The sequence below is a fragment of the Anomaloglossus baeobatrachus genome, chromosome 12, assembly GCF_048569485.1.
Source record: "Anomaloglossus baeobatrachus isolate aAnoBae1 chromosome 12, aAnoBae1.hap1, whole genome shotgun sequence".
Taxonomy (NCBI): Eukaryota; Metazoa; Chordata; class Amphibia; order Anura; family Aromobatidae; genus Anomaloglossus; species Anomaloglossus baeobatrachus.
In genome coordinates, this window is record NC_134364.1 from 15,034,653 (window position 1) to 15,058,993 (window position 24,341).

The 24,341-nt window shown below is 50.6% G+C and overlaps 1 protein-coding gene across 3 annotated transcripts in view; it reads right to left on the minus strand.

The window, feature by feature from the left end:
* Nucleotides 1-24,341, minus strand: part of SYNE3 (spectrin repeat containing nuclear envelope family member 3) — a 79,405-nt gene that overhangs the window by 49,818 nt on the left and 5,246 nt on the right. For all 3 annotated transcript variants that reach the window (XM_075330062.1, XM_075330059.1, XM_075330061.1), the window contains exon 2: nt 2,708-2,864. In XM_075330062.1, the coding sequence (XP_075186177.1) occupies nt 2,708-2,851 (144 nt within the window). In that variant the 5' untranslated portion in view covers nt 2,852-2,864. The remainder of the gene's footprint in view (nt 1-2,707; nt 2,865-24,341) is intronic.

The window sequence follows — 24,341 nt, forward strand, 5'->3', positions numbered from 1 at the left end:
TTTCGGTGCCGCTCCAGCAGTGTTGTTCCAGCGGTTTCGGTGCCGCTCCAGCAGTGTTGTACCAGCGGTGTTGGTGTTGTTCCAGCAGTTTGACTGAAGTAGGGGGTAACTGATGCCGGGGCTGTTTGGTCATAGGGATTGTGGGACATCATATCATATGATCCCCAGGAGAGCCAGTGCTGACAGCACTGGAATGGCACCACTGGTGAGTATAGATATAATTATTTTATTGGAGGGAAAACACAGGGATTGAGAAGCTGATGTCTGAGCTGTGGACAACTCCTTTAAAGTTCAATTTATCATGGCTAAAACAAAGCATAAAAACAAATAAAGACGCCGGTGATCCCAGCAGATTACGGCTCTTCATGGCCACCGTTTGTCCGTCTTTGCAGCCTCTGAGGCCTCATTCAGACGCCGGTGATCCCAGCAGATTCCGTCTCTTCATGGCCACCGTTTGTCCGTCTTTGCAGCCTCCGAGGCCTCATTCAGGCGCCGGTGATCCCAGCAGATTCCGGCTCTTTATGGCCACTGTTTGTCCGTTTTTGCAGCCTCCGAGGTCTCATTCAGGCGCCGGTGATCCGCTGTCTGGCAGCGTTCTGGATCGGATTTTCATTAATGTTTGATCAGTCACAAATAGAAAAATAAATAAATGGCGAAGTTTCTCCCACTGATCACGGACGGTGCATGGATTATACACTGATGCCGACCTGATTTTATTGTAGGTAATTTTGATCCATGGTTTGTTTTTTTTGCAGAGTTGCAGCAACCGAAAAAACACAATTCCGGCGTCCGTGGGGGTCCGTTATACTATAATGCGCCAAAATTCTTTTGTAATTTGGAGAAATAAGTGTTTCATGACCTGCTCCATGCTGATGTGTTGTAGACATGCTTCATTGAGCTACATCAGTGTTTTTGAGGGGCGTGCAGGGATACGGGGAGTCTGGCCGGGTCTGACCGCTGGCTCCCTGCCCCCCCGCACACAATCTCCTCTTTACTCTGCACTGAGGTTCTAAAATGTCAATGCAAAGTGTGGACGGAGCGGACGTTTATAGTCTTCGGACAGTATAGTTAACAAGGGAGGGGAGGATGGGGGTTATTAGATCTTTGGCTCCCAAAAATTCAGCTGCATATACCTGATGTGATAGATAATGGACTAATCTCCGTCCTGGCCGCCTGCTGACACCCGGCCGACAAGTCAGCATGACATGACCTCGGTTCCTTTATAACTGTGCTTTGGGGTAAATAATTAAACCTAATCACTGGTATTGCCAACAAGACCCAGAGCCAATATATTTGGGGACATGCACCCCTGAGACTAGGGAACAGGTGATGGGATGTCCATGATATTCAGGGATCCAGTCCTGACGAGTCCTGCACAGGGCGACCTGGAATGTGATGGATCTCTGCTGCGTCCAAAATACTGAAGACTAAGGCGGCTTTCACACTACGTTTTATTAACGCAAAAACGGATCCAGTGCAAATGCGTTTTCATTTCAATGCATTTGCAATGGACTCACATTCACATGCGTTCACCTGTGTTTGCGTGCGTTATAGTGAGGATCCAGCGAGTTGCAGTTTTTTAATTTTTTTCAAAAACGCTACTTGTAGCGTTTTTGAGCTGAGTCCAAATACTGCAAATTGCTGGATCCTGACTATACTGTACGCAAACGTATGTGAACGCTGGCATGCTGATAGACAGGATCCTGCTTGCTCTACTGAGCATGCCCAGAACCAGTCTCGCGTGATCAGTCTCTCCCCCTCCCTCTCTCCCCCCCCCTCTCCCCCTCCCTCTCTGTCTCTCTCCCCCTCCACCCTCCCTCTCTCTCCCCCTCCCTCTGTCTACCCTCCCTCCCTCCCTCTCCTCCTCCCTCTCTCCCCCTCCCTCTGTCTACCCTCCCTCCCTCTCCCCCTCCCTCTCTCCCCCTCCCTCTCTCCCCCTCCCTCTGTCTACCCTCCCTCCCTCCCTCTCTCTCCCTCCCTTTCTCTCCCTCCCTCTCTCTCCCTCTCCCCCTCCCTCTCTCCCCCGCCTGAGAGCTGCGAACACTCGTAACCAAGATAAATATCGGGTAACCAAGCAAAGTGCTTCTCTTAGTTACCCGATGTTTACGTTGGTAACGTGTGCAGGGAGCCCGGCTCCTAGCAGCTGCAGACGCTCGTAACCAAGGTAAATATCGGGTATCCAAGCAAGTTACCCGATGTTTACGTTGGCTACGAGCCGCCACACCTGTCAGATGCCGGCTCCCAGTCTATCACGTTCAGTTCCACTGACTCCCGATCACATGACTCCAATGCCCGCTCATAAACTTAAAGTGACAGGATCCTGCAAAATAACACATGCGTTTGCATGTGTTTTTTTGCTGTAAAAGCAGGATCCGCTTTTACAGCAAAAAAACATTCGTGACGCATGCTAAAAAAACGTAGTGTGAAAGCAGCCTCACTCAATAAGGATAGAAAGGAGAAGTTAGAGCAGCCATTATGGAGGGGCCCTCTGCTGCTCCTCCTGTCAATATAATAACTGAGCGTGTTGTCATACTGAGGTCTGGGAAAGTTTAGGGATGACGCATATGGCGCCATTACATGTTCCATGTTACCGAGCCCTGCGCTAATCTGCACCCTCCTACGTTAGCCCCAGAAGTCACATATGGCGAAACACAAGACCCAACATAACACAGAGCTGCAGTGATCAGAGGCCGGCCTCTGCCCTCACCTCTGTCTCCCGGAGCCGGGACTCCAGCGCTGAGCGCGGGCCCTGGGTATTGTCATTCTCCTTCAGCCTCCTGTGGATCTCCTTCATCCAGGCTTCTGCCTTTTCCAGGGACGTCTCAAACTCATCTTGTGGCGGCTGAGTCATCGCATGAGAAAAGCTGCAAGACAAGGACACGAAAAATCCCAAATCATGACATATTTATAAGCACCGCCCCTAGTAACACAACATATTGCACTTTTTTGGATAAACTCGACCCTTTGTATTTCGGACCATTGGACAGTATTTACAGGAAAATCCTCTGAAGTGTCAATAATGGAACATGATGGTTGCTGGATTATCAGGTATTCCAGATTAACGGAAGGCGATGAAAAAATGGCGTTCACATATGGAAACCGTGCACGGGCAGGAGGACATTGCTCAGATGCATGCAACATACACAGTCTCAATGGGAAATCCTCTCCCGTTTTGTGTGTGCAGCAGAGTCACATCCAAAAACAAAGTACGGAAAATATCTTGTGGCGTGTGACGTCGGGAGGGGACTGCAGGGAAATACCGCCAGATGGTAATTAATGTTTTCATTAGGCCTCGCTCCGGCCTGTGCCAATTCCCCGTAATTCATTTCTCAGTAGCTGCACTTTTTCCAGTGACCTCTAAGAATATGAAGGTCGTCCCCGGTGCCAGTCGTGGGTACCAATCCCTGCTCCTGGCACTGGGATTCGTGCTGAACCTTTAAATCCTGGCACATGCCTCCACTCCCTGGGCCCCCGGACTGTGGTGCCGCCTCTCCCCGGACCCCGGACTGTGGTGCCGCCTCTCCCTGAGCCCAGGACTGTGGTGCCGCCTCTCCCCGGGCCCCGGACTGTGGTGCTGCCTCTCCCTGGATTGCGGTGCCGCCTCTCCCCGGGTCCCAGACTGTGGTGCCGCCTCTCCCCGGACCCCGGACTGTGGTGCTGCCTCTCCCCGGATTGCGGTGCCGCCTCTCCCCGGGTCCCAGACTGTGGTGCTGCCTCTCCCCGGACTGTGGTGTCGCTTCTCCCCGGGCCCCGGACTGCGGTGCCACCTCTCCCCGGGCCCCGGACTGTAGTGCTGCCTCTCCCCGGACTACGGTGCCGCCTCTCCCCGGACTGCGGTGCCGCCTCTCCCCGGGCCCCGGACTGTGGTGCCACCTCTCTCTGGCCCGGTGCCGCCGTGCTGCCTCTCCACGGGCCCCGGTGCCGCCTCTCCCCAGGCTCTGGTGCCGCCTCTCTCCGGGCCCCGGTGCCGCCTCTCTCCGGGCCCCGGTGCCGCCTCTCCCCGGGCCCCGGTGCCGCCTCTCCCCGGGCCCCGGACTGTGGTGCCGCCTCTCCCCGGGCCCCGGACTGTGGTGCCGCCTCTCCCCGGGCCCCGGACTGTGGTGCCGCCTCTCCCCGGGCCCCGGACTGTGGTGCCGCCTCTCCCCGGGCCCCGGACTGTGGTGCCGCCTCTCCCCGGGCCCCGGACTGTGGTGCCGCCTCTCCCCGGGCCCCGGACTGTGGTGCCGCCTCTCCCCGGGCCCCGGACTGTGGTGCCGCCTCTCCCCGGGCCCCGGACTGTGGTGCCGCCTCTCCCCGGGCCCCGGACTGTGGTGCCGCCTCTCCCCGGGCCCCGGACTGTGGTGCCGCCTCTCTGCAGCTCGTGTCCCCAGTTGTTGCGTCTCGTTATGTTACTCTTATAATTGCTCAGTTTTTCCATCTTGAGGTTTGCTCTGGAATTTCTTGGAGATTGAGATGAAATCTTGTACGAGAAACATTGAGGATATTAAAATATTTTTTCTTTGAGTCAGAAAATGAATCTCAGATCGAGGGACCCGGAGCCATAAAACACCTCCTCCAGAAGGAGAAAACTGCAACTGAACTTGCTACAATGTATCCGATAAATAAGGGTCGGGATAAATAAGGGTCGGGATAAATAAGGGTCGGGATAAATAAGGGTCGGGATAAATAAGGGTCGGGATAAATAAGGGTCGGGATAAATAAGGGTCGGGATAAATAAGGGTCGGGATAAATAAGGGTCGGGATAAATAAGGGTCGGGATATCCTTCACCGTTCTGTGTATACAGCACCTTATAATGGAAAGTAAAGGGAGCAAAACTCAGAGGGGAATGTTTAACCCCTCCTGTGCCTGGAAGAGTTATCCAATCCATCCCCTCTGAGGGGGAACAGTGGCCCCTTCTTTCCCTTCCTGTAGAAGATGTTGGCGCCATAGAAATGAAAATGATTATTCCCTTAAAGGGATCCTGCCTGTGATATTTTCTACAGGCAATTAAAGATAATGCAGGATAGGGCAATGTGCAACAATAGCAAAGACCATCAATGCAAACTGCAAGTGCGCAGGGAGGCATATCCATGCACTTGCAGTCCACCCTCCTCTTCACACCCTCGGCTGCTTGACAGTGGAGATGGTCGCTGCTGAGTGACAAAACCACTGCTTCTTGATGAAGTCTTGTGCATGCAGCGCCCCCCTCCCGCCTCTTTTTGGACGGCGCATGCGCAGTATGAGGTTTCAGGCGGCACATAGCAATGTATTGTGCATGCGCCAGCTAAAAGAAGAGTGGCACATACACAATATTTTAGCTGGGAGCAGAGAGGACTATCAATCAAGCAGCAGTGGGCGGTGCCAGGTGAGACGAGGGGAGGAGCCTGGGCTGGGAGGGCGCAAATTTACACACTAGCACTTGATTATTCACCTCGATGGAGAAACAGTTCCAATGAAATGGATCACTGCAACGGTCTCTCATCCTGCCTAGCAAAAATGCTCCCTTTTTCCAGGGCGTGCATACTTTTGCAACCCATTTAATACTGTTCTGATGCATCTAATGAATGCAGCGATCTCCCAGGATCTAACCATGGAAACACAAGTCTGCATAGGAGCTGTAAACACAAAACGGCAGGTTTTTTTAATGGCTTTTTGCAATTTATTTTTATTAATTTGAAATAGAATGGAGCAATAAAAATAATTGCAAAAGTCTACACCCCTTTAACGAGGCTGGAATAGGATGACCGGTGCACATTGTGCAGGGTGTACAGACTTATACAAGGCGCCCCCTCATCATCCCGACCTTGCGCACGTCACAGAGCCATAGTCACAGGGCAGGGTCTGTCCTCAGAGATAGGGGGTCCCTCCCCAGAGATAGGGGGTCCCTCCCGCCAGGGCGGCTTCCTGTGACTCAGTCCTGCCGCGGTTTCCTCTGCTCAGTCACATGAGGAAGCCGTTAGAAATACATCTGGGCTTTATTAGCTGCAGAGGAGGAAAAGGGATTTTATCCGGAGAGCAAATGTTTACAAAAACAGCAAAAATGGATAAAAAAAAAAAAAGAAAAAGAAAAAAAATTGAGTGTCCTTCCCACTTTGGGTTTTGAAAAACACAAGAACAAAAAATATCTGTGCAAGTTGCGGCTCCTGCAGAAATCATCTGCAAACCATGCACCGTCCAATGACAAGTCAATGAGGGGAGGAAGGGGGCAGGAAAAATGGAATCCAGCACCAAAAATTGCTTTATATAAAAATCAAAAATTTATTGAGACATATAAGTTAAAAATATGAAAACCGCAAAAGGGGGGAAAGGGGTGTCCTAATATCCTTACGCGTTTCGGACAGGAGGTTAAAAACATGTCCTTATTCATAGGTAAATGAATTCATAGGTAAATGAATAAGGACATGTTTTTAACCTCCTGTCCGAAACGCGTAAGGATATTATGACACCCCTTTCCCCCCTTTTGCGGTTTTCATATTTTTAACTTATACTAGCTGTACTACCCGGCTTCGCCCGGGTTAATAACTGCTGTTAACAAAATAGAATGTATTAACATTCCCGGGATATAATGTACAAATAGAATATATTAACGCCCGGGATAGTAACTGTCTCTCTGTTTCTCTCCCATTCTCTGTCTGTCTCCCCCTCTGTATCTCTCTCTCTCTCTCTCTCTTTCCCTGTCTGTCTCTTACCCTGTCTGTCTCTGACTGTCTGTCCCTTTCCCTATCTCTCTTTCCCTGTGTCTGTCTCTTTACCTGTCTTTGTCTGTCTCTTACCCTGTCTGTCTCTTACCCTGTCTGTCTCTTACCCTGTCTGTCTCTTACCCTTTCTTTCCCTGTCTGTCTGTTTCCCTGTGTCTGTCTCTTTGTCCGTGTCTGTCTCTTTCCCTGTCAGTCTGTCTCTTTATCTGTCTCTCTCTTGGTGTCTGTCTCTTACCCTGTCTATGTCTGTCTCTTTCCCTGTCTGTGTCTGTCTCTTTCCCTGTCTGTGTCTCTTTCCCTGGCTGCATTGTGACACGCCAACAATCCATATAAGGGCGTGGCTGCGCATTCTTCTGAAGTTCTGGCTGCACTGTGGCTCCCAGCTCAATTCGCTTTAATGGAGGCAGGTTTTTTGGCGAATAACTGTAAAGCGCGGGGTTAAAATTTCCCCTCAAAACATAGCCTATGATGCTCTCGGGGTCCAGCCGTGTGAGTGTGCAAAATTAATTTTTGGTGCTGGATTCCACTTTTCCCTGCCCCCTTCCTCCCCTCATTGACTCACTGTTGGTTCCAGACCGGGCGATGCTGGAGGATCCGTGCACCGCAAATGTTTCCGGGGACCATACATCCTGGTAAGCTGAAAATACTTTCTTCTACCGTCCAATGACGTCTGCAAAAACCTGCCCCAAAACAAAAGAACGAAATCCCCCCAAAGACACGCGTCCTTAAGTGACCCCCTCCAGAAAACTCCACGTGCACAAAGCCAGAGGACAGGGAGCCTCACAGCGGCCGGCTGCCAGGAGGGATCAGCTCAGCTGTCAGGGATCACCTGTCAATCACAATCCTGCCGGATCCCACTATGTATCAGTGTCACTCAGTAGTATCCAGTCTGGCTCTCGTGATGTTCCGCAGCAGCTGCAGACGGTCAGAGGACATGTGTCGTCACACCCGTCACAGCCTGTCACATGTGACACCAGATACTACAGCGAGCCCCCAGCCAGACTCTCACCGGCCCCACAGATGGCGGCTGCAGGCAGTCACAGGCGGCAGCAGCAGGGGGGCTTTGTAGCCCCAATACCCAGCCCCTCCCCCGCCCCACGACAGATGTAACGTGACTTTCTATATTAGCTCTATAAGGTTTTTGAATGCGAGACCGGTTTCCATTCACCGGCAGCAAGCGGAGATACGGAACAAGCTGACAAGTAAAAAGTCAAAGTGAAAAAAGGTGACCAGGGTCTGAAATCTGTACAAGGTCATTGTCTACAAGAGACCCCCGATACAAAGCTATAAGACCACTGTCTAACCTCAGAGTCAAGACCCTCCACAGTCTGGAAACCTCACCTGCCACAGCCAGGATAGCCCCCCGCTCCACAGCCAGGATAGCCCCCCAGCTAGGATAGCCCCCAGCTCCACAGCCAGGATAGTCCCCAGCTCCACAGCCAGGATAGCCCCCCAGCTAGGATAGCCCCCAGCTCCACAGCCAGGATAGCCCCCCAGCTAGGATAGCCCCCAGCTCCACAGCCAGGATAGCCCCCCAGCTCCACAGCCAGGATAGCCCCCCAGCTCCACAGCCAGGATAGCCCCCCAGCTCCACAGCCAGGATAGCCCCCAGCTCCACAGCCAGGATAGCCCCCAGCTCCACAGCCAGGATAGCCCCCAGCTCCACAGCCAGGATAGCCCCCCCGCTCCACAGCCAGGATGGCCCCCCCGCTCCACAGCCAGGATGGCCCCCAGCTCCACAGCCAGGATAGCCCCCCAGCTCCACAGCCAGGATAGCCCCCAGCTCCACAGCCAGGATAGCCCTCAGCTCCACAGCCAGGATAGCCCCCCAGCTCCACAGCCAGGATAGCCCCCAGCTCCACAGCCAGGATGGCCCCCAGCTCCACAGCCAGGATGGCCCCCAGCTCCACAGCCAGGATGGCCCCCAGCTCCACAGCCAGGATGGCCCCCAGCTCCACAGCCAGGATAGCCCACAGCTCCACAGCCAGGATAGCCCTCAGCTCCACAGCCAGGATAGCCCACCCGCTCCACAGCCAGGATAGCCCCCAGCTCCACAGCCAGGATAGCCCCCCAGTCAGGACCCTCCACAGCCAGGATAGCCCCCAGCTCCACAGCCAGGATAGCCCCCCACTCCACAGCCAGGATAGCTTCCCCACTCCACAGCCAGGATAGCCCCCCGCTCCACAACCAGGATAGCCCCCCGCTCCATAACCAGGATAGCCCCCAGCTCCACAGCCAGGATAGCCCCCAGCTCCACAGCCACCACAGCCAGGATAGCCCCCCGCTCCACAGCCAGGATAGCCCCCCGCTCCACAGCCAGGATAGCCCCCCGCTCCACAGCCAGGATAGCCCCCCGCTCCACAGCCAGGATAGCCCCCCGCTCCACAGCCAGGATAGCCCCCCGCTCCACAGCCAGGATAGCCCCCCGCTCCACAGCCAGGATAGCCCCCCGCTCCACAACCAGGATAGCCCCCTGCTCCACAACCAGGATAGCCCCCAGCTCCACAGCCAGGATAGCCCCCAGCTCCACAGTCAGAATAGCCCCCCGCTCCACAGCCAGGATAGCCCCCCGCTCCACAGCCAGGATAGCCCCCCGCTCCACAGCCAGGATAGCCCCCCGCTCCACAGCCAGGATAGCCCCCCGCTCCACAGCCAGGATAGCTCCCCGCTCCACAGCCAGGATAGTCCCCGGCTCCACAACCAGGATAGCCCCCAGCTCCACAGCCAGGATAGCCCCCCGCTCCAAAGTCAAGACCCTCCACAGTCAGGATAGCCCCCAGCTCCAGTCAGGACCCACCGCAGCTAGGATAGTCTCCTGCTCCACAGTCAGGACCCACCACAGCCAGGATAGGCCCTTGCTCCATAGTCAGGAACCCCCCACAGCCAGGATAGCCCCCAGCTCTAAAGTCAAGACCCTCCACAGTCAGGATAGCCCCCAGATCCAGTCAGGACCCACCACAGCTAGGATAGCCCCCTGCTCCACAGTGTGGAACCCCCCCACAGTCTGGAAACCCCACCCGCTACAGCCACAACAGCTCTTCACTCCAGTGAAGACCCACCACAACCATGATAGCCCCCCCACTCCACAGTCAGAACCCCTCCACAGCCAAAATAGCCCCCCACTCCAGTCAGGAACTCCCCACAGTCAGGATAACCCCCCACTCAACAAACAGGACAAAAATCCCCCCTCTCCACCAGAATCTCCTCCCAACAGTCTGGACAGCCCCTCACCATAGGTTTGTAACCCCCCATTGCACTGCCAGGTTCTCCTCAGAGCTGTCTGGACCCTCTCCCCCCGCACAGCCTGGACCCCATCTGTTCCCGCCATAATCCAAATGCTAGAATCCATAGGTGCCGGGCGACCTGCCCGCGAGCTCATCGTATAATGAACCTTAGACAATGTATCAGAGATTCTTTGTTACATTGTGCGTCCGCCGCTGCCTCCATTTATCGCACATTCCTCCTCCTCCTCCCGGGATCTGCGCCATTTCTTATGACAGATTCAATTAGGGTTTTATCGTAATCAGGGGGATTACAGCGGCTTTTCTAGGATGTGGGCGAGACCAGACAACGGGGGCTTGTGAGACTGGTTAACACCGAGCGCAGTCCCTGGGGGGAGACGATGCCGAAATCCGGATACATAACAAAGACAAAACCGGAGATAGAAACACAAAGCGCACGACCAGAGACAGGCCGATAAGTATCAGCTCCCGATTATCATTAATTGTGTCTTGTATATAGCGCTATATAGATCAAAATGACACATAGCTATAAGGCACACATATACAAAAGAGATAAAACTCATACAAACACATTCAGAGACATACATTGTAACAAACCAGTGCAAAATAAATAAAAAATACACAACAAACAGGTAAACAAGGTAAAAACAACAACATAAACAACACAAGAAGATACAGTGCTGGCCCAAAGTATTGGCACCCCTGCAATTCTGTCAGATAATACTCAGTTTCTTCCTGAAAATAATTGCAATCACAAATTCTTTGGTATTATTATCTTCATTTAATTTGTCTTTAATGAAAAAAAAAATTGTCATAAAGCCAGATTGGATATAATTCCACACCAAACATAAAAAAGGGGTGGACAAAAGTATTGGCACTGTTTGAAAAATCCTGTGCTGCTTCTGTAATTTGTGTAATAACAGCCCCTGTAACTTACCTGTGGAACCTAACAGGTGTTGTCAATAATAAATCACACTTGCAGCAGGTGACCTGGATTAAAGTTGCCTCAGCCTCTGTCCTGTGTCCTTGTGTGCACCACATTGAGCACGGAGAAAAGAAAGAAGACCAAAGAACTGTCTGAGGACTGGAGAATCCAAATTGCGAGGAAGCATGAGCAATCTCAAGGCTACAAGTCCATCTCCAAAGACCTGAAAGTTCCTGTGTCTACGGTGCACAGTGTCATCAAGAAGTGTAAAGCCCATGGCACTGTGGCTAACCTCCCTAGATGTGGAAGGAAAAGAAAAATTGACGAGAGATTTCAACACAAGATTGTGCGGATGGTGGATAAAGAACCTCGACTAACATCCAAACAAGCTCAAGCTGCTCTGCAGTCCGAGGGTACAACAGTGTCAACCCGTACTATCCGGCGACGTCTGAATGAAAAGGGACTGTATGGTAGGATACCCAGGAAGACCCCACTTCTTACCCCGAGACATAAAAAAGCCAGGCTGGAGTTTGCCAAAACTTACCTGAGAAAGCCTAAAACATTGTGGAAGAATGTTCTCTGGTCAGATGAGACAAAAGTAAAGCTTTTTGGGAAAAGCCATCAACATAGAGTTTACAAGAAAAAAAAGAGGCATTCAAAGAAAAGAACACGGTCCCTACAGTCAAACATGGCGGAGGTTCCCTGATTTTTTGGGGTTGCTTTGCTGCCTCTGGCACTGGACTGCTTGACCGTGTGCATGGCATTATGAAGTCTGAAGACTACCAACAAATTTTGAAGCATAATGTAGGGCCCAGTGTGAGAAAGCTGGGTCTCCCTCAGAGGTCATGGGTCTTCCAGCAGGACAATGACCCAAAACACACTCCAAAAAGCACTAGAAATTGGTTTGATAGAAAGCACTGGAGACTACTAAAGTGGCCAGCAATGAGTCCAGACCTGAACCCCATAGAAGACCTGTGGAGAGATCTCACAATGGCAGTTTGGAGAAGGCCCCCTTCAAATCTCAGGGACCTGGAGCAGTTTGCCAAAGAAGAATGGTCTAAAATTCCAGCAGAGCATTGTAAGAGACTCATTGATGGAACCGGAAGCGGTTGTTCGCAGTTATTTTGGCTAAAGGTTGTGCAACCAAGTATTAGGCTAAGGGTGCCAATACTTTCGTCTGGCCCATTTTTGGAGTTTTGTGTGAAATGATCAATGATTTGATTTTTGTTTCATTCTCTTTTGTGTTTTTTTCATTGCAAGCAAAATAAATGAAGATAATAATAACAAAGAATTTGTGATTGCAATCATTTTCAGGAAGAAACTGAGTATTATCTGACAGAATTGCAGGGGTGCCAATACTTTGGGCCAGCACTGAAAGAACAGACACATACAAAAACACACAGATACAAGCAACCTACAACTAAAAGATACACAATCTATACACAACAAACAGAACATATAAAAATAGATACAAAACGCATCCAATAAAACAGATACAAAAATAGATACAACACGTGTAAACAGGACACACGAGACATAAATCCCGGCCACACCGGAGCTGCACGGCTCTGCTGATCAGGTTATAGTACACGACTCATTATGAATTTCCAAGGAACAACTCCTTTCTGAGGAAATATCTTATCTCCAGTTACATCATCCGGAGCAGCACTCATAATTCTGCTGACACTGGAGCAGAATCTCCAGCAATCCCTGCTTGCTTAGTTTCAGTAGAAATCACACTTTGGGTGTCTTCTGTACATCAGATATGATAATTTTATCATATATATATATATATATATATATATATATATATATATATATATATATATATATATATAAAAGTCATTACTTGTAGCATTATAGGAGCCTAGTGAATGCAGCTCTGGAGTATACACAGGATATAAAAGATGCCTTTTTCTTGTACTGTAAACAGGTTGGTGATCATAGGATGAATGAGCAGTTCGCTTGTTCATCCGGTGAGAATAATATTTTGTGTAAACAGAATTCCCGCTGCGGAGAACAAATTCAGTGCACAAGCAGCAGTCATATTAGGCCATGTGCGACAGGCCGCGAAATTCCGATTTCTCACAGACTTTGCTGAGGAAGCAAAAGCATGCCGCTTGGAATTTAAGAGGCAACCCAAACGCAAGAGAAAACGCTATGTGCGCACGTTGCGTAGTGTCCATGCTGAAAAATCTGCAGCGATTTATTTGGCAGTGAATGTGCGCTTCAAATCGCTGCAGAAACACTGCGTAATGGATGCAGTGTGACTGCAGAATAAGGGCTCATGCGCACGTTGCGTAATTCCATGCATTTAGCTGTGTATAGCACTGCAGTGTAAATGCATGCGTCCTGCGTCCCCTGCACAATCTATGTAGATTGTGCATGATACGTGTGCATGATGCTTTTTTGAACGCAGCGATTTGGAGGCTAAAATTTTGACCGAAATCCGTGCGTTCATAAAAGCAGCATGTCAATTAATTGTGCGTTCTGGATGCAGCTCCTGCTCTGTCTATGGAGGGGGCAGCAGCCCGAGCAAAGGAAATCGGCTTTTTTGTCCAAAAAAACTGCATCCATTATGCAGCGTTTCTGCAGCGATTTGAAGCGCACATGAGCTGTCAAATCGCTGCAGAATACTCAGTTACGTGCGCATGAGTCCTAATTTCGATTTCATGCGCTCTGGATGCAGCCTCTCCCATAGACAGAGCGGGAGCAGCATCCAAAGCGCACAAAAGAAGGGACATGCTGCTTTTTTGAACCCAGCGATTTAGATCAAAATTTCAGCATAAAAATGGCTGCGCTCTCAAACGCAACGTGCAGATGGATTATGCACAATCTTTATAGACTGTGCAGGGGACGCAGGATGCATGCGCTTACGTTGTAGTGCAATACGCAGCATAAACACATGAAACTACGCAAAGTGCACACACAGCCTAATACAGGAGGTAACTCAGGATCAGTAATGTAATGTATGTACACAGTGACTGCACCAGCAGAATAGTGAGTGCAGCTCTGGGGTATAATACAGGAGGTAACTCAGGATCAGTAATGTAATGTATGTACACAGTGACTGCACCAGCAGAATAGTGAGTGTAGCTCTGGGGTATAATACAGGAGGTAACTCAGGATCAGTAATGTAATGTATGTACACAGTGACTGCACCAGCAGAATAGTGAGGGCAGCTCTGGAGTATAATACAGGAGGTAACTCAGGATCAGTAATGTAATGTACACAGTGACTGCACCAGCAGAATAGTGAGTGCAGCTCTGGAGTATAATACAGGAGGTAACTCAGGATCAGTAATGTATGTACACAGTGACTGCACCAGCAGAATAGAGAGTGCAGCTCTGGAGTATAATACAGGAGGTAACTCAGGATCAGTAATGTATGTACACAGTGACTGCACCAGCAGAATAGTGAGTGCAGCTCTGGAGTATAATACAGGAGGTAACTCAGGATCAGTAATATAATGTATGTACACAGTGACTGCACCAGCAGAATAGTGAGTGCAGCTCTGGAGTATAATACAGGGGGTAACTCAGGATCAGTAATGTAATGTATGTACACAGTGACTGCACCAGCAGAATAGTGAGTGCAGCTCTGGAGTATAATACAGGAGGTAACTCAGGATCAGTAATGTAATGTATGTACACAGTGACTGCACCAGCAGAATAGTGAGTGCAGCTCTGGAGTATGATACAGGAGGTAACTCAGGATCAGTAATGTAATGTATGTACACAGTGACTGCACCAGCAGAATAGTGAGTGCAGCTCTGGAGTATGATACAGGAGGTAACTCAGGATCAGTAATATATGTACATAGTGACTGCACCAGCAGAATAGTGAGTGCAGCTCTGGAGTATAATACAGGAGGTAACTCAGGATCAGTAATATATGTACATAGTGACTGCACCAGCAGAATAGTGAGTGCAGCTCTGGAGTATAATACAGGAGGTAACTCAGGATCGGTAATGTATGTACACAGGGACTGCACCAGCAGAATAGTGAGTGCAGCTCTGGAGTATAATACAGGAGGTAACTCAGGATCAGTAATGTATGTACACAGTGACTGCACCAGCAGAATAGTGAGTGCAGCTCTGGAGGTAATTCAGGATTAGAAGCCAGACATGTGCCCCATGTACAGGGGCCTCTGGGTTGTTGGGCAGACAGGCTTCACCCTTCATCTACAAGCCGCAGATGTCACGTGTTGCGCTGCAGAGCGAGGATTCAGCCTCCTATAACCTCGACCACTTCCTGTAACTTTTACAGTCGAGTGAAGCAGAGAAATGTTTATCATCCTGGAAACCGATACAAATAGAAGAAGAAGAAGTCGAAGAAGAAGTTTCTCCCCCATTCACCTTTTGTGCCCCCGTATTCCCTCATAGACTGTAGCTTACGAGCAGGGCCTCACTCCTCCTGGGATCTTAATGTTGTTTTTTTGTACTGTCTCATATTGTCTGTACAAGTCCCCTCTGAATTGTAAAGCGCTGCGGAATATGTTGGCGCTATAGAAATAAAACTTTATTATTATAAGTCGAATCAAGAAAACTGCAAACAACTTGGAGTAAACATTTTTTTCTAAAATATTGCACATTATGGAAAAAACAAAGCACTGCACATCATATAGCTGTTGTCTCTCCTCCCCCGTCCAACGTGCAAAATACACAGTATCAGCAGCATTTCCATCCCCGCCTCGCACATGCAAATACCGTAGCGTCTTCCCCCCCGCACTGTGTACTCTGCCGTCCTCTGCACCCGGGGTTTTGCTTCACGTGCTCAACGCTCCTATTTAATTCATGTTTACATTTTTTTGTGTAAATGCAAAATGTGTAGCGACAGGGCGGGGGCGGAAAAAAAATCTGGAAAAACAAGTCGGAGAATTTAATTACCTCTGCTCAATGAAAACACGTTACATGTGACAGCTGCCGGAATATGAGCCATGTCTCTATAAAATAGCTAAAATTCATTAACGGGGGGGGGGGGGGGGGACCCTCAACAGTCACAATAAAAAGGTTTCGCAATCATTTTTTTTCCGTGCAGATAAATAGAGCAGACGCGGCCGATGCACCCTCCCGCGAGCAGGGAGTTCCTGAGCCATTTTGGGCACTGGAGATAATGGCAGCGGATGACATACCAAGCCTCCGAAAACCCACACCAAGGGCGAAGCCCCAGACAAAAACATCGCCCTCTGCCAGCTCCCAGCTTGTGCTGGATTTAAAGGGACAGTACCACACTTTATTCACGCTGGGTTTATAGTCACTGATAAAATGTGCACAGCAGAAAAGCGCACAGACGTGGATTTGATATTACTGTGCACATTTTATTGAGCAATTGTTCTCATGGGATCGAAGCAGAATCTGAATGTGCACAAACATTAAGGCTGAGAACGCACTTTGCGTTGTGCTACTTGCAGTTGTAAACGCACGTTTTTACCTTAATTGATTTAGCCAAAGTTGCCTTTTTCAGAAATTTAGCGCTGAAAACGCATGCATATTTAACGCGTTTTAGATGCGTTTTCAGTGCTTTTTCCCTTGCGTTTTGACAGATGCATTTTGAACATCAAGACACTGCTAAATAAAGATTAAATAGTCAAACAGAATGAAAAAAAGAGAGAAAAAAAAGCAAAAAAATATATAATTTTTGAATTATTTAAGAAAATAGTTATATTTCTTGAAATTATAGCGGTTGTATAATATTTATTGCTAACATAGCAATAACATCATAATTTTCTTTAATTGAATTGTCGGACTATGTGTATGTGTAAAGGGACATATGATTCCATTAATTTAATGTTAGAAAAGCATACATTTTGTTTGTTCAAAACGCATGTTTTCTGCACTTAAAAAGCAGGTAAAACGCAGGAACTTTGAAATTTATTGGTTTTTGCCATTTCTCATTGACTTCAATGTTAGCAAAACGCTGCAGAAATGGCAAAAACAATTGACATGCTGCTTCTTTGAACGCATGGTTTTTGCCACAAAATATGCAAATGAAACGCAGCGTTTTAAAACGCAAAGTGCGGTCTAGAAATCTACATTTTCCATAGACTTTGCTGGAAAATCAAAACGCATGCCTTTTGGCATGAAAAAGGTGCAGTTCCAAACGGACCTAAAAAGCAGCTGAAACGCAGGTGGAAACGCAAAGTGCGGACATAGCCTAAAAAGCAGAAGTCGTTTTTCAAATTTTTTCTCCTAAAACAAAAACACATATAAAAATTCCCAAAAACAGAAGCGATTTTTGAAGCAGTTTCTGTTTAACAATCTGATCATTCTTGAACATTTTTGCAAAACTTTGTCCACACGTTGCTTTTTTGGTGCTTTTTTTCTTCTCCCTTGGTTGTGAAGCTGCTTAAAAAAAAAACAGGTTTCCTCTGCTTTTTTGCTGCTGATTATATAAGTCATGTGTCCCCGGTACATGAATAAAGTTTGTTTTATTCAGTAAAATTGCACGGTTGTATATTTTTTGCAGTAGCTCATTGTTTTCTGTGGTGCAAAAATGCTGAAAGAATGGACATGACACGGTTTGTAGTAAAACTAAAGCAATGGTGTATGTGCAGGAGATGTCTGCAATGTTAAGGCTATGTTCACACCTTGCATTTTTCATAGTTTTTTTCCAAGGGTTTTCCGCAAATTAAAAGTTGCTTTTAACAATTTCATCAAAACCGATGAGACTCCAGAAATCCCCCGCACACGCACATTTGCTTTCTTTGTTTCTGAATGAAATGGAAAACTGCTGCGTTTTTGAAAGAAGCAGCGTCAATTCTTTCAGCGTTTTTGCAGCTTTTTTCACCATTTTAAGCAAATGAGGAAGTGCAAAAACAACTGCATTTTCGCTGCTTTTTTGGTGAATGTAAAATTTTTTGTGGCAGATTTGGTGCAGTTTGTTGCCCAATTCCACGTCTATCGTTATGCCGGCAATGTCAGGGAAGATTCTGAAGCGTTGTGCGCACGTTGCTTTTGTCCTTGCAGATTTGGGTCCAGAAAAAAGAAGCAGCGTGTCAATTGTCGGTGCGTTTTTCCTGGGTTTTTAACCCTTCCAGGCATTGATTTAACAAAAAAACGCACTCAAAAACACATGTTTTTCTGCCACAAGGTGTATTTTTTGTGTAGAATAAGTCTCCACCTAATCTACTAATAGGCTACGTTGCCATGATCAGGGTCCTGGACGCAGCAAGTCTTCTCCTGCGGGGCCACGAGTGTTGCAGCTGTGCGTACTCACGATCAGGGTCCTGACGCAGCATATCCTCTCCTGCGGGGCCGCGAGTGTTGCAGCTGTCTGTGCCCACGATCAGGGTCCTGACGCAGCATATCCTCTCCTGCGGGGCCGCGAGTGTTGCAGCTGTGCGTACTCACGATCAGGGTCCTGGACGCAGCAAGTCTTCTCCTGCGGGGCCACGAGTGTTGCAGCTGTGCGTACTCATGATTAGGGTCCTGGACACAGCATATCCTCTCCTGCGGGGCCACGAGTGTTGCAGCTGTCTGTGCCCACGATCAGGGTCCTGAATGCAGCATATCCTCTCCTGCGGGGCCGCGAGTGTTGCAGCTGTGCGTTCTCACGATCAGGGTCCTGACGCAGCATATCCTCTCCTGTGGGGCCGCAAGTGTTGCAGCTGTGCGTACTCACGATCAGGGTCCTGAATACAGCATATCCTCTCCTGCGGGGCCGCGAGTGTTGCTGCTGTCAGTACTCGCGATCAGGGTCTTTGGTGCAGCATATCCTCTCCTGCGGGGCCGCTAGTGTTGCAGCTGTGCGTACTCACGATCAGGGTCCTGGATGCAGCATATCCTCTCCTGCGGGGCCACGAGTGTTGCAGCTGTCTGTGCCCACGATCAGGGTCCTGAATGCAGCATATCCTCTCCTGCGGGGCCGCGAGTGTTGCAGCTGTGCGTTCTCACGATCAGGTCCTGAATGCAGCATATCCTCTCCTGCGGGGCCGCAAGTGTTGCAGCTGTGCGTACTCACGATCAGGGTCCTGAATGCAGCATATCCTCTCCTGCGGGGCCGCAAGTGTTGCAGCTGTGCGTACTCACGATCAGGTCCTGAATGCAGCATATCCTCTCCTGCGGGGCCGCAAGTGTTGCAGCTGTGCGTACTCACGATCAGGGTCCTGAATGCAGCATATCCTCTCCTGCGGGGCCACGAGTGTTGCTGCTGTGCGTACTCACGATCAGGGTCCTGGATGCAGCATATCCTCTCCTGCGGGGCCGCGAGTGTTGCAGCTGTGCGTTCTCACGATCAGGGTCCTGACGCAGCATATCCTCTCCTGTGGGGCCGCAAGTGTTGCAGCTGTGCGTACTCACGATCAGGGTCCTGAATACAGCATATCCTCTCCTGCGGGGCCGCGAGTGTTGCTGCTGTGCGTACTCACGATCAGGGTCCTGGACGCAGCATATCCTCTTCTGCGGGGCCACGAGTGTTGCGGCTGTGTGTACTCACAATCAGGATCCTGGATGCAGCATATCCTCTCCTGCGGGGCCGCGAGTGTTGCAGCTGTGCGTTCTCACAATCAGGGTCCTGGACGCAGGATATCCTCTCCTGCGGGGCCACGAGTGTTGCAGCTGTGCGTACTCACGATCAGGGTCCTGGATGCAGCATATCCTCTCCTGCGGGGCCGCGAGTGTTGCAGCTGTGCGTTCTCACGATCAGGGTCCTGACGCAGCATATCCTCTCCTGTGGGGCCGCAAGTGTTGCAGCTGTGCGTACTCACGATCAGGGTCCTGAATACAGCATATCCTCTCCTGCGGGGCCGCGAGTGTTGCTGCTGTGCGTACTCACGATCAGGATCCTGGATGCAGCATATCCTCTCCTGCGGGGCCGCGAGTGTTGCAGCTGTGCGTACTCACAATCAGGGTCCTGGACGCAGGATATCCTCTCCTGCGGGGCCACGAGTGTTGCAGCTGTGCGTACTCACGATCAGGGTCCTGGACGCAGCATATCCTCTCCTGCGGGGCCACGAGTGTTGCAGTTGTGCGTACTCACGATCAGGGTCCTGGACACAGCATATCCTCCCCTGCGGGGCCACGAGTGTTGCGGCTGTGTGTACTCACAATCAGGATCCTGGATGCAGCATATCCTCTCCTGCGGGGCCGCGAGTGTTGCAGCTGTGTTTGCCCATGATCAGGTTCCTGGACGCAGCATATCCTCTCCTGCGGGGCCGCGAGTGTTGCAGCTGTGTTTTCCCATGATCAGGTTCCTGGACGCAGCATATCCTCTCCTGCGGGGCCGCGAGTGTTGCAGCTGTGTTTTCCCATGATCAGGTTCCTGGACGCAGCATATCCTCTCCTTCGGGGCCGCGAGTGTTCTCCGCAGCAGACCGCAGTCGCTCCTGCCCATGATCGGGGTTCGGGCAGCTGCGGACTTTCTCTGTTCTCCCTGTGGAGACCCCTCGCAGGTCAGCTTAGGCTACTTTCACACTTGCGTTGGACGGCTTCCGTTGCTATCCGCAGCCTTGAGGGATTACGGTAACCGTTGCAGGAAACTGTTATATTCCTCATAGACTTCTACTAGCTATGGATAGCAACGGATGGTCTTGCATTGCATCCACCCCGCGGCGCATCAGTTGTTTTGACGCTGATGGTCAGTGACCGTCGGGCGGATGGAACGCTGCATGTAGTGTTTTTCTTCACTTCAAAAAAACGCAACCTGCAGGATTCCGTCGGCGTCCGTTGTTTTTATAATGGACGCCTATGGTGGCGGATTCCGTTAGAATCCGTCATTTGACGGATTCCGTTAATGCATCCGTCTTTACACAACTGCGCATGCTCAGATGTGTAAAGTCAAAGAAAAAACCCTATAACGGACTGCGTTATTTTGTACGATCCGTAGCATCCGTTGTGCCACTATATGCAACGCATCCATTGCATGAGTCACACAATGCAATGCTACGGATCCCGTCCAACGCAAGTGTGAAACTAGCCTTACGCTGCAGGCAAAACAAGCACCGCAGGTGTGGGATTTCTATATATCCATCCACTGTGCTTGTGCTGTACAACGCAGAGTTTTGGATAACATGCTGTGTCCAAACCGCTGTGACCCCTGATCGTGGGCACGCAGCCGGAATACTCTAACTTTATTTAAAAATGTAATATAGACAAAAGACACCAAAAACACAGCAAAAAAAAACAAAAACACAGTAAAACCTGCTTTACTGCCAAGAGAGCAGATTGTGCTAAAGAAAAAAAAAACAGCAAAAAGGGAACACGTGAAATTACCTAATAAAAAGCGCAGCAAAAAAAGAAATAATAGAAAAAAGGCTACAAAGATGCGACTTGTGAATGATGCTTTGCAGTAGCTGGAAGCTTTTTCGCCGTCGGGTGCTGCAGCATAACAGATAATTGGAGAGTTTAAGAGCCTGTTAGAGGATTTTATTAGTCACTTAACTTTTACAGGTATAAAACAGTAAAAAAAAACTGTGTGGAGGGGAGAGGGGGCGTAACTACAATGCACCCCAGCCCCGGAGACTAGGGGGCCCCAAAAAGTCCCTTTGGCCTATATAAAAAGAGCAATGCTATGGAAGCCTTGCAATATTTGGGGGCTCCGTTGGAGCTTTTGCACTGGGGCCCAGGAGCTTGGAGTTGCACCTCTAGTGTAGCAATAGGATGCAGCGAGTGCACAGGTTGTACTTGCATCCGGTTTCTCTTCCTATTTGTGTATTAATTGCAGTGTTATGAGTAATGGGGCAGGGCTGCTGCAGCCTCCAGGAGCCTAACAGGCCGGCATGAGTCTGATCTGTGAGGAGGAAGGATCGTTCTGTGCTCATTACGCTGTTCACCACCGGCCACGAGTCTCCGGCTTCATAAAGGACCCCGGCGTTTCCGGCCAATTGAAGCTGAATAGATGACAATGGTGGCGTGCAGACAATGCTGTGCTCGCGGACGCCGCTCGCTTGTTGTGACGGGATCTAAGCGCCGACAGCTGCTCCTTACATGACTAATTAAATACACAATGAATTATTAATACACCTGCAATCAGGACAGATGCAAGAGGCGGACGCAGACGGTCACCGCCGCCGCACGCAGCGCGCCACTGCCTGCTTATGTAATGATCGGGGTGACAGGCGGAAACAGGACGAGGATCTGCTGCTCCCGGAGATCAGAGGGCGAATATACCGGCAAAATACGTAAATAACATCTGCTCACATCCCATAATACACAGCAGATGGGGAGAATCCATTCACTCAGGCAAGTGATCGGATAATATCCGGCGGAACATTTATTCTCTCATCTGTTATGGACTGGAGTTTATGATTGTCACTGGTGGCATATGTAAGTTATGGATAGGATATGGCTGATAACAGGGAACAATAAAATGTATTCAACGCTCTAAACAATGGAGATTAGATAGAATTGTTTAGGTCCCCATTCACATTAAAGTTGGGCAAACACCTGTCAATTTACATGTATGGAGGCTGCCGGATCCTTGTGTTTTCCTGCAGGATATGTTGGTAACCGAGGTGTCTGAGGAGGACAGAGGGAGTCTGGAGGGAGGAGCGAGGACAGAGGGAGTCTGGAGGGAGGAGCGAGGACAGAGGGAGTCTGGAGGGAGGAGCGAGGACAGGGCGAGGAGCGAGGACAGGGCAGAGTCTGGAGGGAGGAGCAAGGACAGGGCGAGGAGCGAGGACAGGGGGGAGTCTGGAGGGAGGAGCGAGGACAGAGGGAGTCTGGAGGGAAGAGCGAGGACAGAGGGAGTCTGGAGGGAGGAGCGAGGACAGGGCGAGGAGCGAGGACAGGGGGGAGTCTGGAGGGAGGAGCGAGGACAGAGGGAGTCTGGAGGGAAGAGCGAGGACAGAGGGAGTCTGGAGGGAGGAGCGAGGACAGAGGGAGTCTGGAGGGAGGAGCGAGGACAGAGGGAGTCTGGAGGGAGGAGCGAGGACAGAGGGAGTCTGGAGGGAGGACAGGGTGAGGAGCGACAGGGCAGCGTCTGGAGGGAGGAGCAAGGACAGGGGGGAGTCTGGAGGGAGGAGCGAGGACAGAGGGAGGAGAGAGGACAGAAGGAGGAGGGAGGACAGAGGGCAGTCCAGAGGGAAGAGCGAAGAGAGCGGGGAGTCTGGAGGGAGGACCGAGGACTGAGGGAGGAGCGAAGACAGGGAGGAGTCCGGAGGGAGGAGCAAAGACAGAGGGAAGTCTGGAGGGTAGAGCGAAGACAGAGGGAAGTCTGGAGGGTAGAGCGAAGACAGAGGGAAGTCCAGAGGGAAGAGCGAAGACAGAAGGGAGTCTGGAGCAAGGAACAAAGATGGAAATGAGGAGCAAGGACAGAAGGGAGTCTGGAGTAAGGAGCGGAGACAAAAGGGAGTCTGGAGAGAGGAGCGAAGACAAAGAGGAGTCTGGAGGAAGGAGCGAAGACAGAGAGGAGTCTGGAGGGAGGAGCGAAGACAGAGAGGAGTCTGGAGGGAGGAGCGAAGACAGAGAGGAGTCTGGAGGGAGGAGCGGAGACAGAGGGGAGTCTGGAGGGAGGAGTGAGTCTAGAGGGAGGAGCGGAGACAGTAGGGAGTCTGGAGGGAGGTGCGGAGACAGAAGGGAGTCTGGAGGGAGGAGCGGAGACAGAAGGGAGTCTGGAGGGAGGAGCGGAGACAGAAGGGAGTCTGGAGGGAGGAGCGGAGACAGAAGGGAGTCTGGAGGGAGGAGCGGAGACAGAAGGGAGTCTGGAGGGAGGAGCGGAGACAGAAGGGAGTCTGGAGGGAGGAGCGGAGACAGAAGGGAGTCTGGAGGGAGGAGCGGAGACAGAAGGGAGTCTGGAGGGAGGAGCGGAGACAGAAGGGAGTCTGGACAAAGGAGTGGAGACAGGAGGGAGTCTGGAGGGAGGAGCGGAGACAGAAGGGAGTCTGGAGGGAGGAACGGAGACAGGATGGAGTCTGGAAGGAGGAGCGGAGACAGGAGGGAGTCTGGAGGGAGGAGCGGAGACAGAAGGGAGGAGCGGAGACAGAAGGGAGTCTGGAGGGAGGAGCGGAGACAGAAGGGAGTCTGGAGGGAGGAGCGAGGAATCTGGCTATGGCTATCTGGTGTGCAGAGCATTGCCCCTGCCCCAGGGAGTGATACAATGTTATTGTTACACTTGGTATTTGCTCCATTGTTTCCTGTGGGCCTCTCTTGTCGGTTTTGCTCATTGTCACCGTCCCCATTCTTCATCACCGCGGATGTAAATCCCTCAGACTTGTCATTCTGTCACCTCCACCCCCCCCGGAGGAGGACATTCCTCACCGACAGAGGACGTGCCCGCACCCTGCTGCCTGGCCACCAGAATGGCTCTAAATGTTCCACTTGACATCTAAGGGGTTAAACCCTAATCAATCAGGGACTTCCTTAAACAAGTCTCTTTTTCTAGTTTGATATATATATATACAAATCTTTGACATTTCCAGGCCGTGGATACAGTTTGGCACAATATAATGTCGCCCCCTCCGGTGTCCCCGATGGTCCGGTCCTCGGCGTCAGTCGCTGACAGAGATGAAGAGATCTTTGTTTCCGAGAACTCGTGCTTCTTCTCAGTATTTTTGGTTTC